Genomic DNA, 16,731 nt, shown 5'->3' with positions numbered 1-16,731 from the left:
TAACAATAACAATAACAATAACAATAACAATAACAATAACAATAACAATAACAATAACAATAACAATAACAATAACAATAACAATAACAATAACAATAACAATAACAATAACAATAACAATAACAATAACAATAACAATAACAATAACAATAACAATAACAATAACAATAACAATAACAATAACAATAACAATAACAATAACAATAACAATAACAATAACAATAACAATAACAATAACAATAACAATAACAATAACAATAACAATAACAATAACAATAACAATAACAATAACAATAACAATAACAATAACAATAACAATAACAATAACAATAACAATAACAATAACAATAACAATAACAATAACAATAACAATAACAATAACAATAACAATAACAATAACAATAACAATAACAATAACAATAACAATAACAATAACAATAACAATAACAATAACAATAACAATAACAATAACAATAACAATAACAATAACAATAACAATAACAATAACAATAACAATAACAATAACAATAACAATAACAATAACAATAACAATAACAATAACAATAACAATAACAATAACAATAACAATAACAATAACAATAACAATAACAATAACAATAACAATAACAATAACAATAACAATAACAATAACAATAACAATAACAATAACAATAACAATAACAATAACAATAACAATAACAATAATAATAATAATAATAATAATAATAATAATAATAATAGTATTAAGATTAATAATAATGATGTATTTGTTTACAATAGTAGGTTGAGTTTGTGTTTGTCCGCTAGGGGAGAAACGAAATGGCCCTTCTTCAGGTCCCTACTAGAACTGTGTAGGATTAAAGCTCATCGACATACAAATTTACGTAGTCGAGTTAGTGTCGACTTGCAACCGAAGCGGGAAAGGTGAGACTAGAGGAATTTAGGCGAAGAGAAGATGGGGGCGCCAGTTGAGCGTGGTGGCCAAAAATGGAACTTCTTTCCATTAGTAAAAACTATCCTTATTTCTTATAAATTTAGTTTTGTTGCGAGCGGGCGGGTTTTATCATTGGATTAGGAACGATAGGTAGGATAACGATAACAATATATAATATTACGTTTTAATGGATCTTTGAAAGTTGATAGGCTTCTAAATCCTTAACTTTTAATGGAATTTGCGATTGGAAATGTAACCATATTAAATAGAGTGCCATTTAAGCAAATAGATACAAAAAAAAAAAAAAACAATGAGCTTGTGAATATTGCATAAGGATAAATTATATTAATATTATGATCTATTGTTTTAGATTATTTAGTTGGACGAAAATGGTGAAGATTGCTCTGCAATTAAAAGCCAATTTGGAAAATGTTGAAAGTCTGAGTCCCTCGTCGGATCCACATTTTCGATGGTATTTGAAATTTGCTTGCAACAACTGTGGAGAAGTATCGAGCAAATGGAATTATGCTTCGCTGGCTGAAGAAACATCTAAGCAAAGGGGCAGTGCTGTGAATCATTTTTTTAATAAATGTAAATTTTGTTCCAGGGAAAATTCCTTGACTATTTTGTCCGATACGATCGCTGGAATTAAAGCCAATAGCTGTAACGAATTGAAGACCATTGTAGTATTCGATTGTCGAGGTTTAGAACCTCGTGAATTTGTGGCTAAAGATGGATGGGTAGTCGAAACTGCGAATAACGGTAAAATATTTAAGGATGTAGACTTAAGCGAGGGCGAATGGGTAGACTACTGTGATAAAATTGGCCAACCAGTTGGTGTTTACGAACTCAAACATAGTTTTAAAAAAATTAAATAACTTGAGATATATTTCTACATAATACGTTATTGGAGACAAATTTTATAAGAAATAGGCTATGTAATATACCTATAATTGTGATATATTTTAATGAATTCTAGAATACATGAGTAAATGTAATTTCAAGTTCTCTTAATTTAGCGTCTCACTAAACCTACCAGATATACTATAAATTATTATTTATAAGACCAATAATTATCCGAGGATAATATCGTTAACGTTATTTAGATATGTAAGAGTTTGGCAAGTGTCAGCTATTTAAGACGCGACTGGCTGCTCGTTCAACGCATACAGCATCGATGCTCAGAAATATAGAAAATAAAATCTAGTTTTCAAATAAATCATTGCAAACAATTTGTAAAATTAAAATAAAAGCATATAAATCTTTATAAATTCATCATTACTATATCTATTATAACAAAACAGAATTTAAATAAATTTCTTCTTTTTTTTTTTGAAATACTTACAATAATCGAACAAATCTTTATATCAATATATATGACAATTAATCATGATGGACTGTAATTTGAAATATAAATAGTAGCAGATTACAGTTTTTACAATATTTAATAATTCAATTAGAACTATTTGTACTATTATTACTATATTATTTTTCTTCCATGCAAGAAAAGTAAATTTGTTCATGTAGTCTTATGTATAGAGACAAAATTTCTATGCTTAGTCTCAACTGTTATTAACAAAAAATGTTTATAAAATATATTTTAAGTTCTCTTATATAATTCTACTAATATTAAAACAATATCAATATTACATGTACATACATTTCTTTTTTTAGTGATAACAAAGATACGCTAGATATTGTTGATGGGAATGTAAGTATGTAAAATTAAAAATTGATTATTAATAAAGTCATAGATCATAACATAATTATCTCAAAATATATTATATTTGAAATAACTGTTGTTATGTAAAGAATACAATATTATTTCCTTGATGTAGCTATTGCTCAAATAGCAATTTTGTCTTTTCAAAAGATAAAATATAATTTTTCTAAAATTTTGTCTTTGAAGTTGTTAAAATAGGTGTGAGAATTTCAGGATCTTTTTGAACAATTAAATTAACATGTATTCCATGTTAGCAAATAAAACAAAAATAATATATTTTTTCACATATCTAAAAATATTTCAATAAGTTTTAACATTACAATTCATAACTCGTTTATGATAATTTGAATACAATATATTAATTTTGTACGTCACTTTAAAAAAAAAAAAAATAATAATAAACCTCGGTTATCCTCATGAAATTGACGGCGAAATTTCTTAATAATATATATTCAATGATTAAGTACAAAAAAAAAAAAAATTTTTTAACCACATGTTTCTTTCCTATGACTACATACATGTCCATAAAAAATACTAAAATTAAACTTCATCGATTTTAATTGAAATCCCATATCGATGGAGAAGAAAGGTCACATATAATAATTTAATATACAAGTTTTATTTTAATGAGTATAAGAAAACATTATGTTTATTAATGTATATAGAACAATCTATAAGTTATTTATTGCACGTTATAAAATAGCGTCGCATTCCTATGTCATCGCCGCTAATAATAAGTATGAAAGTTTTTCGCAAAATTTGCGCAGTCTGGATTCACCGATTTAAAAATTTGCAGACACAGCTAAAAGTCTGTACAAGAATGCAAATTAATGAATTCGTACGATAATGATTTTTCATACAAAAAGATTGAATTATTTTAGTAAGTATGCCCGTTCGATACACATACGCTCAAAGTATATTTAAGAAATTAAAAATCAACAAATATTTTGAAAGCCATTGGAAAAGAATAATGAAGTTAATAAAAAGCGAGAAACTTGTGTAAATAAATGCTTTTTCAATACAACTTAAAATACCCCTAAATATCACTAGAACGATCGAATTGAGATAAATTACAAAACTATTATAAAACTTACTGGCGTGAAGTTTTAATTATTAGCCATGACAATGGTTATACACATTGATTTGTTCTACTATAAATACATTTTAATAATTGATAATTATTTAATTGCCATGTATTATGAATGATTCATGTCCAATTAGTCGGTCCAATTAGGGTGCGATTAAACAATAGAATAAAAATCTTAATCATTAGTGGAATTAGAGTATGTTATTGACGTTAATGTTGTTTCGACACTTTCACGGCTGCAAATTGATTATTGTAATACTGGAGGACGCGAATGAAGCATACAGTCGTCGATCATATTAAGTTCACCTCAAACTATTTTACACGTCACATGAATGGAATAAGTAATATTTTATTAAATGATCTTGAAATCTGTACATCCCAAAGGTATTGCTTTATAAATCGAGTGTTATTTAGCTTTCGTCATTAAACAGTGTCTAGCAAATACGTTGGTGATCTTTTTATTTTTGTCGTGCACAAATATAAATATACTTTGATCATTTCATGCCACTCTGGAGCCTTATATATTACTTTTATAATACTTTATATAAAATCGTACAGAAATATAAAAATATTGCAAAACTTCGTAGTTAAAATATTGCTTTTAAATTAATATATAATTTTATTTTAATAGTGAGCTTTTAAAGAGTGTTTGAAAAGTATAATCTTAGTAGAAAACAAAGGTCATATAATATATAAAGAATGTCTAATAAGTTTTAAATGTCTTTCTCCGTTCAAACATTTAAAATCCTCTTAACACGCCATTAAAGCTAGTGGAGATACGGTGGATTAACGATTTTTCGATAATTAGTAATTATTTAGGATATTAACCTATGGAAGAGTTGAAAATGTTTCGCTTAATTACGCCGTGCTTTGATATAATGAAATAATATAACTTAATTTTCAAATTAAAATAATATTAGAGACGTTTTAACGTCTTATTATTTATCGATATAACAGTTGACTTTACTATTATACTATAATAATTAACTTATAAATATTTCATATGAAATCTAGTGTAAGCTTCCATTCAATTGATTAAATCTTAACTTTTTATACGCTTTAATTTATAATTAATTAAATGTATGTAAATTGTCCTAAAAAACAAACTGTGACAAACGTAAGCAGTCCATTACAATTACATTTATACAAACAATATCGAATGTAAATTTGTTTTCTAATATTTTCATCTAACATCAATTTCAGTTCTACATTATTAATTATTACTGCGTTTAAATATCATCATAACCGATCAGAGTTCAGAGAAAATTTCAATTTAATAGACGAATTTATATTGCGATCCCTAGCATAAACAGACTTTATAATTCTATGATAGATTATAATTATAGAATATTACGAGTAAAGTTGTACATTGCTAGGAATAAAATAACAATGATTAGATATTTCCATTACAATTAAAAAGTTTAATCTGATCAGTTATATGCGTAGTTATAGACTATCGTCGATAAATTATTTTTATCGGGTTAAATACAGTCGGATATGTCATATTATCTTTACGCTATTATCGGAATTTAGGTTTGATTAAACGAGATTGCAAATAATCGCGTTCCGCGGTATTCTCTTGCTGTTCTTTAACAGATCAATTAACAGCTCAGCGCTTTCTTAGAATCCGATCTAGTTCGATTAATATTTTTTCATTTTCATAAGATTCTTTATTCCTATTCGTATACGATCGGCTACAATAGAATTCACGTCCGCGTACTCACAAATGCATACGTATGATCGCTTCCGATAAATTTATTCTTCAACGCATACTTGTCGACTCTCATACAGACCTTCAACTGTTCGCATACACTAATATATATATATATATATATATATATATATATAAAATAGCTTCAAGGCAGCTTATGTAGGAAGAATAACTACGAAATAAGATAGTAGTGATAGTGGCGGCGGCGGCAGCAGCAGCAATAGTAGTAATATTAGCAGTAGTGGTAGTAGTAGCAGTAGTAGTGTGGTGGTTGTAATAGTAGTAATAGTGGTAGTAGCAGTAGTGGTGTAGTGATAGTAATAGTAGTAATGATATTGGTAGGAGTAATGGTAGTGATAGCGATCGTAGTAGTAGTGATCGTAGCGATGGTAGTTAAAATCTGATGAAATCCCATGGTTCCTAAAGGGGTCGCAGGCAATTCATCTTCAAGGCCGCTGACTGGTCCTCCAGACTCTGCTTTAGACCCTGAAGTGTCTCAATAAGCATATGTTTCCTCAGCTGGGAGTACGACGAGGTCGCCGAGGACGACTGGAGCTACGGCGATCACATAAAAATCATTAGTTTATGACTTTTTAGCAATTTATTTATTTAGTTTACTAAACTCGAGCCACGAAATGTATTTATCCACATTGGCATTCGTGTGCTTATATTAAATTATTTTTCTAGTTATTTCAACCATGCATATAGCTATATCCATGCATGTTGATAAAGCAGAAATGAAGTACCTGCCTGACGTGTTGATAAAAAGAGAGACGTAGAGTTAAACGAGTGCAAAGACTATCGAATAATAGTTATGTGCGGCGATTACTAATTTTAAAACAGTACGTATACATGGGTTATCATTCTTATTTCAATTAGCATCGTCCATATGAGTTTATTTAATGGGCATAGCAAGCTCAAAATGAACAAGTTTCTTTGAAAATTAGACAGGAAAGTTCCAAGTTAAGCTCGTTAACATTTCAATTCACATCGCCTCATATCGATGTGCCTTAATCGTATAAATACAAAAAAAAAAAAAAAAAAAAAAAAAAAAAAAAAATCGACGAAAAGCAAACCCGAGTCGGCATCGCGTCGAAAGCAGGAGAGAAACATCGTTGATAAATCCACGTACTTGCGACTGATGCTGCTGATGCTGTTGCTGCTGCTGTTGCTCGTTTGCGCAATCGCCGTCCGAGTTTCGGAGCCACGGAGCCGCTTGACGCTGCAGCATTCGTCCGCTTCCATTCTGACTTTCGTATACCTTGCGCTTGACGGGTTCACTCTGGGGACAGGAGTATCCCGAGGTCGATTCATTGGTGCATCCCGTCGACAGGAGTATTGCCGCGGGCTTAACGTCGATTGACCTGTGCGCGCAATTCCTTAGTCATTTTATGCAATAGGAACTCTCGGTAATGCAGATGTTAAACAAACGATCCCTTAATAGTACATCGACGAGCTAGGATTTTAAATTTAAACTTATTCAATTAAATAGGAAAAGCGACGATTAAGTATGTGCTCTTGGCAACCAATGGGATCCAAGGATAATATGGGAATATATTTAGCTCCCGATGTATGATTTGCACCGACTAGTATTTCCGATCGATTTCAACCGATTAAACACTGACACGATACGTGCTTGGACCTTCTGTTTGACATTTCAATTTCTCTCCCAAGTTCATTATTCAGATTTGCAAAATATTATATAACAAGGCTATTACGATTGATCGCAACTTGCAGTTTTAAAATACGATATTTTCTTACTTACTGGAAAGTCGATAAACTATTATCCACGGTCTGTTTGGGGACAGTCGTTTGGCTAACTACTGGATCGATAATTTTCTTCTGTTGCTACAATCATAAAATTTTTAATTAAAACGTAAAGTGCGTAGATTTATCGCAATTGTAATTAGACGAAAGATATGCTTTTGACATATAACATACTATTAAATGGATATGTACAAAGTTAAATATAATTAATAAGCTTTTGAAAAATCTATGAATTCAAATTAATTCGTTTAATAATTCGCCTTTACGTTAACTCGTAATTACTGATCATTAAATTTGGATTTTAAGCTTGAAGGCTACGAGTACATATCGAGGCACTACGTATATTATAAAATAAATTTAGTAATAATAATATAAGCGATAATATCGTTATTACTATTATTATTATTATTATTTTTATTTTCATTCGCCAGTCTCTCGTCTAACTGCAAATTTATCAAATGCCACTTCGCTGAAATGTCCATGCATTTCTCACATTCCAATTCATAGAGACGAAGCAAGAATCGAAGCTTTTAATATATATATATATATATATATATATATATATATAATCAATATCAAAGCATTCATGAGGATTCGCTCATAAATGGAGTAAACAGCTTGAGAGATGCAAACTTCTCGTGATCCGTATTCGACATCATTCCTATCCACGTTACTGCCAACATCCTAAACGTCGCCGATTAATTTGTTCCAATTTGGCCATCCCGTAGAATTATCGTAATTAGGAAAGAAAGGGCATTGGGGACTCACCTGCTGAAGTAACCTTTTCGGACTCGAGTGATCGTATAAGTCTTTGATGCTGCCGCTCGAAAGCTCCGGCTGGGAGTTCCTGCTCTTGGAGATGGCGAGCTCGGCGTTGAGCTCTGCGTTCTTGATGAGCTCGACTCGGCGATTCAAAGCCGTACGCTGCTTTCGACAGTGGCCGCGTGGTAATCTCGGCGAGGGTGTCTCCACCGGTGACTCGTCATCAAGTTGCTGTTGGGCGTTCAGCAACATACGCTCCGCTTCCATTATAAGCTGAGTGTACTTTAGATCGGCTTCCCGGTCGGCCTCCATCAACGCCAGCTCCGAGGCCGAGGCATTCTGCAGTGAACTGCTGCTTTCCTGAATAATACGGGGATTACCTTATCAACGCCTTATCAAGACGGCTAGTAGCCTACTCAAGATTTTTAGTCACATTTCACTTCACTGTTAGCACTAGGAGTTATGTTTTTCATTTCTTTATTTCTTCAATTTAGATGATTCGCTTGAAAAAACTTTCATACGACGTTTTGCATGAAATGATTCAAATATTCGAATATAAGATAGATATAAGAATAGCAATTCCTTTTTGTCATTAATAATAGTAAAATGGTTTAATTTATTGCATTATAAGGCAATAAATTTTCCTCTACGAATTATAACATTATTCCTGATAAAATAATAATTTAATTGTTACATAATTCTGTATGCTAAAGCTTTCAATCGAATAAATCATTCAAGTGAAAACGATATTTTTTCATTCGTAGTCATCACAATTCCGACCAATTTTGTATGTATAAATGAAAAGAAATTTTTGATTATTAAATAAATTATGCAATAACATTATATCATGATTTTTTATTGTAATCATTACAATCAAAGTCCAATACTCTTATATATTATTTATTTATATCATATTCATATTATATTATGATTTTGGCATTTGTATATATATATATATATATATATATATAGTATTTATTAAAAAGATATAATAAGAATTTAAGCGTTTAATATCATTTTAATAATCTTGTATAAGATATTCGTATATTTAGGAATGGTGCCTGCATATGTGTGCACACAGGCATATATATATATCGTCTACGATATAATGTCCATGATTGACTCGATCAGGTCCGAGAGAATATCGTAGAATTCTCTGTTACCAACCAAACATTTAAAGCCCTAACAACAAAAGATAAGGCAGAAGTCTAATTATTTATAGATCTATTCTGAATAAGCATAATAGAAATGAATAAGAATTACTAAAACATCCGTATCGGTAATATTATAATGTATAAACAGACAATTGTCGAAAGTAAAAATAAATTAACAATTAATTTTAATCACGAGATCACCACGATTGACGTACTATATAACAATGTTAATTTTTAAATCGAACTCTCTGCTCTAAATAAATCACCTCTCTCTCTCTCCTCTCTATTATAATCCAACAATTTACAATAAAAAAATAATCTTTCTATTTTAAAATACATTTTATCCTATATTTAAGGGTGTTCTTTTATCTACGTAATGTGAGAAAACGGTACATAAATATAGTTATAATTTGTACTCGCAGACATCTGTGAGCCATGAAAGCGAGAAACTTTCGAATCTACTCGACGTATACGGTAATGCAATTGTAGCTAAATGCACTTAATGAATATCTCCCAGAAACTTGTCTACCAATACACTTGACGAAAAAAAAAAAAAAAAAAAAAAAAAAAACTTTTATAACTGAATATATAGTTTTTTTTCTTCTTAAAGTATTGTTTGAGCTGTTCTACTTTTATTACTTCGACTTTTTAACTTACAACTGTAGAATTTCCGCTATAGATAATATTTTTCCCAACTGAGAAACAAAATTTATACTTAAATTTGATTCTCGAAGTATTAAAACACGCTAGACAGCGAGTATTAAGAAAATACTCTTATCATTATTTAAAAAAAAAATATCTATTCAAATAAGATATATGATATATGTTCAAGAAATTAATGAATTAAAATCATCGAATAGAATTGAAATAATAATGGGAAATGTAATATAAATTAAATTATATTAAGCATGGCGATATTAATGTCACTTAATACAATTTAGAGATTTTCGTTTTATAAGAAGAATTTTATCTTATGGGTTTTACTAATGTAATGATATATGACTTGTGAGTTTTATTGATTAATAAACGAATAAATTCTCTCAATATTTCTATTTACTGCTATTTAGCTTACTACAATATTTTCTTGTAAGAGAACGTCAAATCTTATTTTACTCTTTACGAAACTCATCGCTCCCCCTAATAAATGATAATCAAATATAGAAGAAAACTTTTCCATTCATACTTTTGAAACTAAATTCTTAAACACAAGGAAATGTAATTAATAAATAATTTATTCCTTAAAGGGAGCAGACGAATGCATAATTATTCAAAAATTCATTTTTTTTTTTTTTAATAATACTTTTATAATTACACCGAGCCTTAATCAATAATATAAATAATCGAACGGTGAAAGACTAAATTCTAATAACTAAAGTCGATTATTCAAAATTATTATACAATTGATTTGATTCGACATATAAATGTTGTGCACTTTATGAATTATGAAATTATAATGATAAAGTAAAGTCATTGAAAAAGTAAGATGCCTTTATAAATTTACAATTATATTTGCATTAATTTCATAAAAATAATCTATAATTAATAAACAGAACAAAACAAAAACAAAAAAAAAAAAAAAAAAAAAAAAAAGAAAAAAAAAAGAAAAAATTGTTATTGAAACACTTTAAAAGTTTATTTATAATTTTTAATTTTTTGTAATAAAATATTTATGACATTTGACTTTCCATTTGAATTTAAATTTAATTTTCAAAACAAATTGATGTAACAATTAATATAAGAATCAATAAAAATTAATAACATTTTTTAATTAAGGCTATTAAGGTTATTTTTTATAACATTATTGGTGAAATATAATATTTCTTTTCCAATTACTAAAATATCTTAAAATATTAAAAGCAAAAAAATAACAACAAAAAAAAAAAATAAGAAATATAATGATTAATTGATCTTACGGATAATTCATTAAATACTGGCTTCAATATTCATTTTGTGCTCGATTAAGGTTACATTGCAAATTTTTTATCGCTTATTTTTATTTATTTGACCAAACTTTTAATCAAAATTTGATTAAACCACTTGAATTTTTAAAAACGTATTGGATAGTTATATTAAATGCATATTATCGTAATTTCGTAGAATCATCTGAAATCGTTAATCAACTTATTAAATATTATGTATTAGAGAATAAGTTTAATCCTTAAAAACGAAATGTATTTCAAAATTTATTTACGTAATGAGTATTTTTTTTAAAAACATTCAAATCAATGAATTTAAAAAAAAAATCTTTCATTCATTATTCTATCAAACATTGATTCTAACGAATAATAACAACCATAATAATAATAATAATCCGTGCAATAATGTTCAATTTGTCTTTCATTAAAAGAAACAGGCATTAAAAGAAAAGTATTTCTTATTAAATTTTAGAAAAAAATAGCAACACTTCATTTTCATGCAGTAAGCTTCAAATGCAAATTATGAAAATGTAAAAAAGTATTTTCCATCACGGCGAAGGACGTTGATACTGTTGAAGTCACTCGTATTTATAGTTACGTCGCTTTATAAAGTACTTTATATCGTGCTACATATCACTCTGGCATATGTTACTCACATATATACTTATTTTTTCATATAAGCCATTCGACTACTTGTTCCTACCTCAAAAAGCTTTTCTTCTCTTTCGCAATATAAAAACTGTCTAATTAGATATTCGATTATTCGTTTATCTGTAAATGTATAATACGTACAACTTATATCATTGCATCAATATCAAATGGGGTCATAACTTATATAAAAAAAAAAATAATAATAATAACAACGCGCCCGACAGAAGGTTTTCAGAAAATTTTTAAAACATTGGCAATAGTAGCTTTAGCATGGCAGAATACGTTATTAAGGTAATATTAAAAGGCCTTTTAAAATAGTCTTTTTTTCAGCAAAATCGCTGCGATTATTTAAAAATTTAAATAGTAATGGAAGATCTGCCCAGCTGTACGATAATAAAGTGTGCGAGAGAGTGTGATTATACGTGTGAGTGTGGGCGTGTGCAGGTGCGTGTGTGTGCGCGCGTGTGGCAATAGTGTGCGCACAAGACGTCTCTCCCTGCCGAGTATCAATTATGCTAATGTAATCGTTTACATTCGCAAGCATTGGTGCAGCGCAGCGCCCTAGGAGACTAAGGGAGTTTAGCCTTCGGTTTCTCCCGTAATACTCACAGTCGGGTGGATCTGGTGATTTCTCTCGAAGATGAGCTTCTTCCTCGGCCGTGAGAACCTTCTCCTGAGACAGATAGGCGTGCCGCCGACGCTTCTGCTGGCGACAGGACGCGTCGGGGCAGGATTTGCCGACCAGGCGCGTCTTCTGTCCTCGAAGCCGCTGTGAGCGTTTTTCATGAGCAACCTCTCGAGGAGGGCGCGATTCGATTGCGCCGAGGCCTCGCTGTTGTTGTTCTTTAATCTGATATTTTTCAACACTTTCCATCAGTAGCTTTCCACATTTTATTTGCTCGCCTTCTTTTTCGTCACCAATAGGATTTTCTTATTCTAATTTGCCCATTACAATCGCGTGCTTTGTACGACATTTATGCCCTAATTTACGCGATTTGCTTTCTTGTTAAGTTTAATAGGTGAATGGCTCGCGCACATTAGCGATTAAGCTTAGACTATCAATGACGCAAACGACAATTAATACGTTAGAAACTGTTTTTCCAAACGTCATTTTAAAGTTAATGAATTTTAAACTGTCCTATCCTCCTTTTACTCAATTAGTCTGAACGATATCTCCTCTATATATATATATATATATATATATATATATATATATACACACACGTATACATGCAACGGCTGGTAGATGAATAAATATTAAAACAATAAAAGTTGATGAAAAAGTCAAAGAGGAATAGAATAATGCTTTTGCACCGGTGCTATTTTAAAAATGAGATCAATTTTATTAAGAATAGTCGTTCATCTCAATTAGAGGAGAATCTCATACTTATTTTTACTCATGAAGATCAAAATAGGTTTATGATCAATTTAATTGAAATTCATTTGAGAAAAAAATTTAATATGTGCGACAAAACTTTGCTTAAAAGAAAATGAGTAATACGATTCATTCGATTAAAATTGACAAAAAAAAATATTGCCTTTACATTCGAGCTTACCTTTAGTTTTGTAACTAAAATTATTTTTTAAAATTCATTATATAATAATTAGATTTTAAACATTTTTTGCATTTTCAAATGATATTTTAATAATAGATATGCAGGTAGTAATTAATTTACATCAAGTTGCTCAATCGTTAGACTTAAAATTCTAAAATTTTCTTCACTCAGAAGTTAAAAGTTTTTAAATTGATTATAGAAATAGGCTCTTTCGGAACAAACTTTATCTACAATCGAGAAAATAATTAAAAAAAAAAAGCAGAAAAAAGCTTTGATTCGTCAGTTCTACGTTAATTCTATCTATGTAACATGTATAAAATGTAGAATTTCTCCTATTCGATACACATAATTTTATGAGATGTCTTATTCAATTTATTGTACGGTTTTGCACAATTGTTATCTATAAAGATAATTTCTAATTGACAAAGTTCATATTATTATGAGAAAGCACCACTCGTTATTCCTTTTAAATCACATTATCTTCCCTTGGGAGTTCAAACAAATGATGAAACTTTATTCTATGATTGACACTGCAAATTTTCGTCCCATTAAAGCGATCGAATAATCAGCCGAGCCGAGATTTAATGTAGAAAATAATATTGTTTTTGTTCGTTTATAAAGTGACAAAGGCTTTGAAAATTAGGAGAAGATTTTTAGAATACCGAATGAATCTAACGAGCAGCTTTTAACTTTATCCTTATCGAATTTGCGAAAATAAATTAAAAGCCGTAGAGCCGTGCAAATACTCTCTTGCAGCATGTTATTTGTTATTCCAATGTCAAGAAAAGAAAAAAAAAAGGGGAAAAAAAAAAACATTCGCTACCTTCGTTTCAACACTTCCTGCAGCAACTCGATCTCCTCATCCTCTTTCGGCTCGACACTCCTTCTGTACCTCCGTCGCCTTTGCATACGACCGGACATTCCGCGCTGCTGTGACTGATACCTGGAGGCCGATCTGCTCCTCGAGTCAAAGTGTAAGTCGAGGCTAATCACACTCACATCCGACGAGAAGTTGGCCGATGAACTGTTGTCTAGGCATCCACCGCCGCCGCCGCCTTCGTCTCCGCCACCACCGCCACCACCGCCACCGACTCCGCCACCGCCTCCGCCACCTCCGCCGCCGCTGTGATCCGACACGATGTCCGTTTCCTTGTCGTACGGATAATTTTCATCGAATTGACCTAATACCTGCATCCAATAGGATGAGTTTTCTCTAGGTTCCTTTAATGCGCGGTACTTGCTGAACTTCCATAAAATAGACTTTCTCCTTTGCTTTTATGAAAATTAACAAGAGCATATTATCATAACGCTTTATGATAAGTTATAATAAGCTATTTATGATAATTCCAATAACAAAGCTTTTTATTGCTTTAAAATATTAAATTACAGCCATTATATTCTTATTAATATTCAATTATGTTGATTAAAGTTCAAGATTCTCTTTGCAAGCTAATTACTATCTCTCGTAAAATCTTTTTCACGTGCCTTTCTTATCTACTTTCTCATTTTAGAAATCTTCAGCTTTTATGCGGACGATATCCAGATGAATTAATAAAACTCGTCGTAATCCAAATCAACTTGCCGGAATCAAGATAAATTTACTGTCTACATTTGTACCTTAAAATGACGGTTTTTATGCTAATCCAATTAGTAAAAAATCAAAATAAACAAAAAACAAAAATATATTAAAATGACCAATTAATTTGATTCGTCTGTAAATTAAGTTAACGCACCTGGAATTTATTAATGCCATGGAAATGACGAGTTAAACAAAATTTTATTATTTTATGAATATGGAAAATATATCTCCCGACATTTTTTCAGCAATAATATATCGCGGCGTTAGGTATTAAAATTCTAATGATTTAAATGATCGATTTGTAGGGTCGATTATGTTGTTGAAAATTTATATTTTTAGAGAGTAATATTTGCATTTGTTATAGAATCGTTACGAAAACAAAAACAAAGTGCATAGATTTATTGTCTTGGCGAAGTTGCGCAACTAATTTAGCCTCCTCGGTTTTACATATCCGATTTTAGTTACGCGAGTATACGAAAATCCAATGAGCGAGCCATTAGACCACAAGTTACCGAATATCGTCGAGCTTAAATTTCACTTGCAAGTTCAAGCTGCTCTTAAAGCGAAAGTATCTCTACATTCTCACAGCTAACATCATTACCAAAGAACATCCAACCATTCGTCACGCAAAAGAAATTCTCGAATGCAACTCGGATCGATATTGCCTTATAGAGTGCAATCTGCGTGTACTCGTTATCATTATCTCAGTGCGTAATTAAGGCGACCAATTGAATCCGCCGACCAGCGGAGGACGGAAAATGCACTTAAAAAATATCCGAATGCCCAAGTGAAAATATCGATTGAATGTTAAAGAATAGGTAGGAGATGAGAATTAGTGCCGTTAGCGATAGCCTCGAGCTAATTAAAAATCCACGGACGCGCGATTCAAAAACTTGTAGAATACTTGTCAAATGCAAATCGCATCGGCAATCTTTATGCGACCGCCGGCTCGCATATAACAAGCAAAAGCGGACTGATCGCGCGGTGCTTGTGCAATCTGCCGACGGGGAAAAGCCCCGCAAAAATGCACTGAAGGAGAAGGTCAAGAGCCGACAGTCGATCGTTTATTAAAGCCGATGATGGGACATCGGCGTTAGAGTCGCACCCTCGCTTGACGTAGACCCTCGCAGCCTGCATATATTAGGGCGAGGGGTCGGCGTGGAAAGGGCGGCGGTCTCACCTCGTTGAGCGTGATATCGTCGCTGCTGCGACTGTTGGCGTTGGCGCCGCTGCTGTTGCTGCTGCTACTGTTACTCGTGGTGCTCGTGCTGTTGCCGCTGCTGCTACTGCTAGTGCTGCTGCTGCTGCTGTTGCTGCTGCTGCTGCTGCTGCTCGTGGTGCTGCTGCTGCTGCTGCTGCTGCTCGTGGTGCTGCCGATGCTGCGACTCCGACTGTAGCTCCGGATGCTCCCGTAGCTGCTCGCGCTGCTGCTGCGCGACCTATTCCGGAGCTGCTGCTGTTGCTGCTGTTGTTGCTGCTGCTGTTGCTGCTGGCGCAGTTGGGCAGTGTTGCGCCAATCGGAATGGCTGGTCCTGATGAGAAACGATCGAGGGTGGCTAACGAGGGGTTATTGGGAGGATGGAGGGGGGGGGGGATCCAACCGACGCTATGAGATTCTTTTGTGCGTCACTCGTTCATTACGCGTCGCGACTACTATCTACTTGCACATTGGATTACAAAGTCACGTTGCTCTACCATTTCTACCCGACTACTATAGCTGTGAGCTGTGAGTCTAACTCGTTTCCCCCAACTTGACGAGGGAACCGGGAAAAAAGAGTTATAAATCGAATTGCAGCTCAATGAAGCATTTCAGAGACCAGCAATGGCGGCGCTCGGCTGCGTTCGCTTTGTATTTCCTTCTTTTCCCAAACTTTCGCTCTGTCTCTCCTAT

General features: G+C 31.8%; 2 protein-coding genes across 2 annotated transcripts; one reads left to right on the top strand and one right to left on the bottom strand.

Moving 5' to 3' along the window:
* The first annotated feature begins 991 nt into the window (after nucleotides 1–991).
* Nucleotides 992–1,827, top strand: LOC105363135 (UPF0587 protein C1orf123 homolog). Its single transcript, XM_011500746.1, has 2 exons — nucleotides 992–1,084; nucleotides 1,305–1,827. The coding sequence occupies exon 2, from the start codon at nucleotides 1,324–1,326 to the stop codon at nucleotides 1,810–1,812; it is 489 nt and encodes a 162-aa protein (XP_011499048.1). The 5' UTR covers nucleotides 992–1,084; nucleotides 1,305–1,323; the 3' UTR covers nucleotides 1,813–1,827.
* Nucleotides 1,828–5,783: 3,956 nt separating this feature from the next.
* Nucleotides 5,784–14,182, bottom strand: LOC105363317 (uncharacterized). Its single transcript, XM_011500985.1, has 6 exons — nucleotides 14,085–14,182; nucleotides 12,315–12,555; nucleotides 7,991–8,344; nucleotides 7,221–7,303; nucleotides 6,588–6,819; nucleotides 5,784–6,010 (listed from the first exon to the last, which is right to left on the bottom strand). The coding sequence occupies exons 1-6, from the start codon at nucleotides 14,180–14,182 to the stop codon at nucleotides 5,876–5,878; spliced, it is 1,143 nt and encodes a 380-aa protein (XP_011499287.1). The 3' UTR covers nucleotides 5,784–5,875.
* Between the last annotated feature and the right edge of the window lie 2,549 nt (nucleotides 14,183–16,731).

Source organism: Ceratosolen solmsi, unplaced genomic scaffold, assembly GCF_000503995.2.
Source record: "Ceratosolen solmsi marchali unplaced genomic scaffold, CerSol_1.0 scaffold27, whole genome shotgun sequence".
Lineage (NCBI taxonomy): Eukaryota > Metazoa > Arthropoda > Insecta > Hymenoptera > Agaonidae > Ceratosolen > Ceratosolen solmsi.
This window is presented reverse-complemented; position numbering and strand designations above follow the sequence as displayed.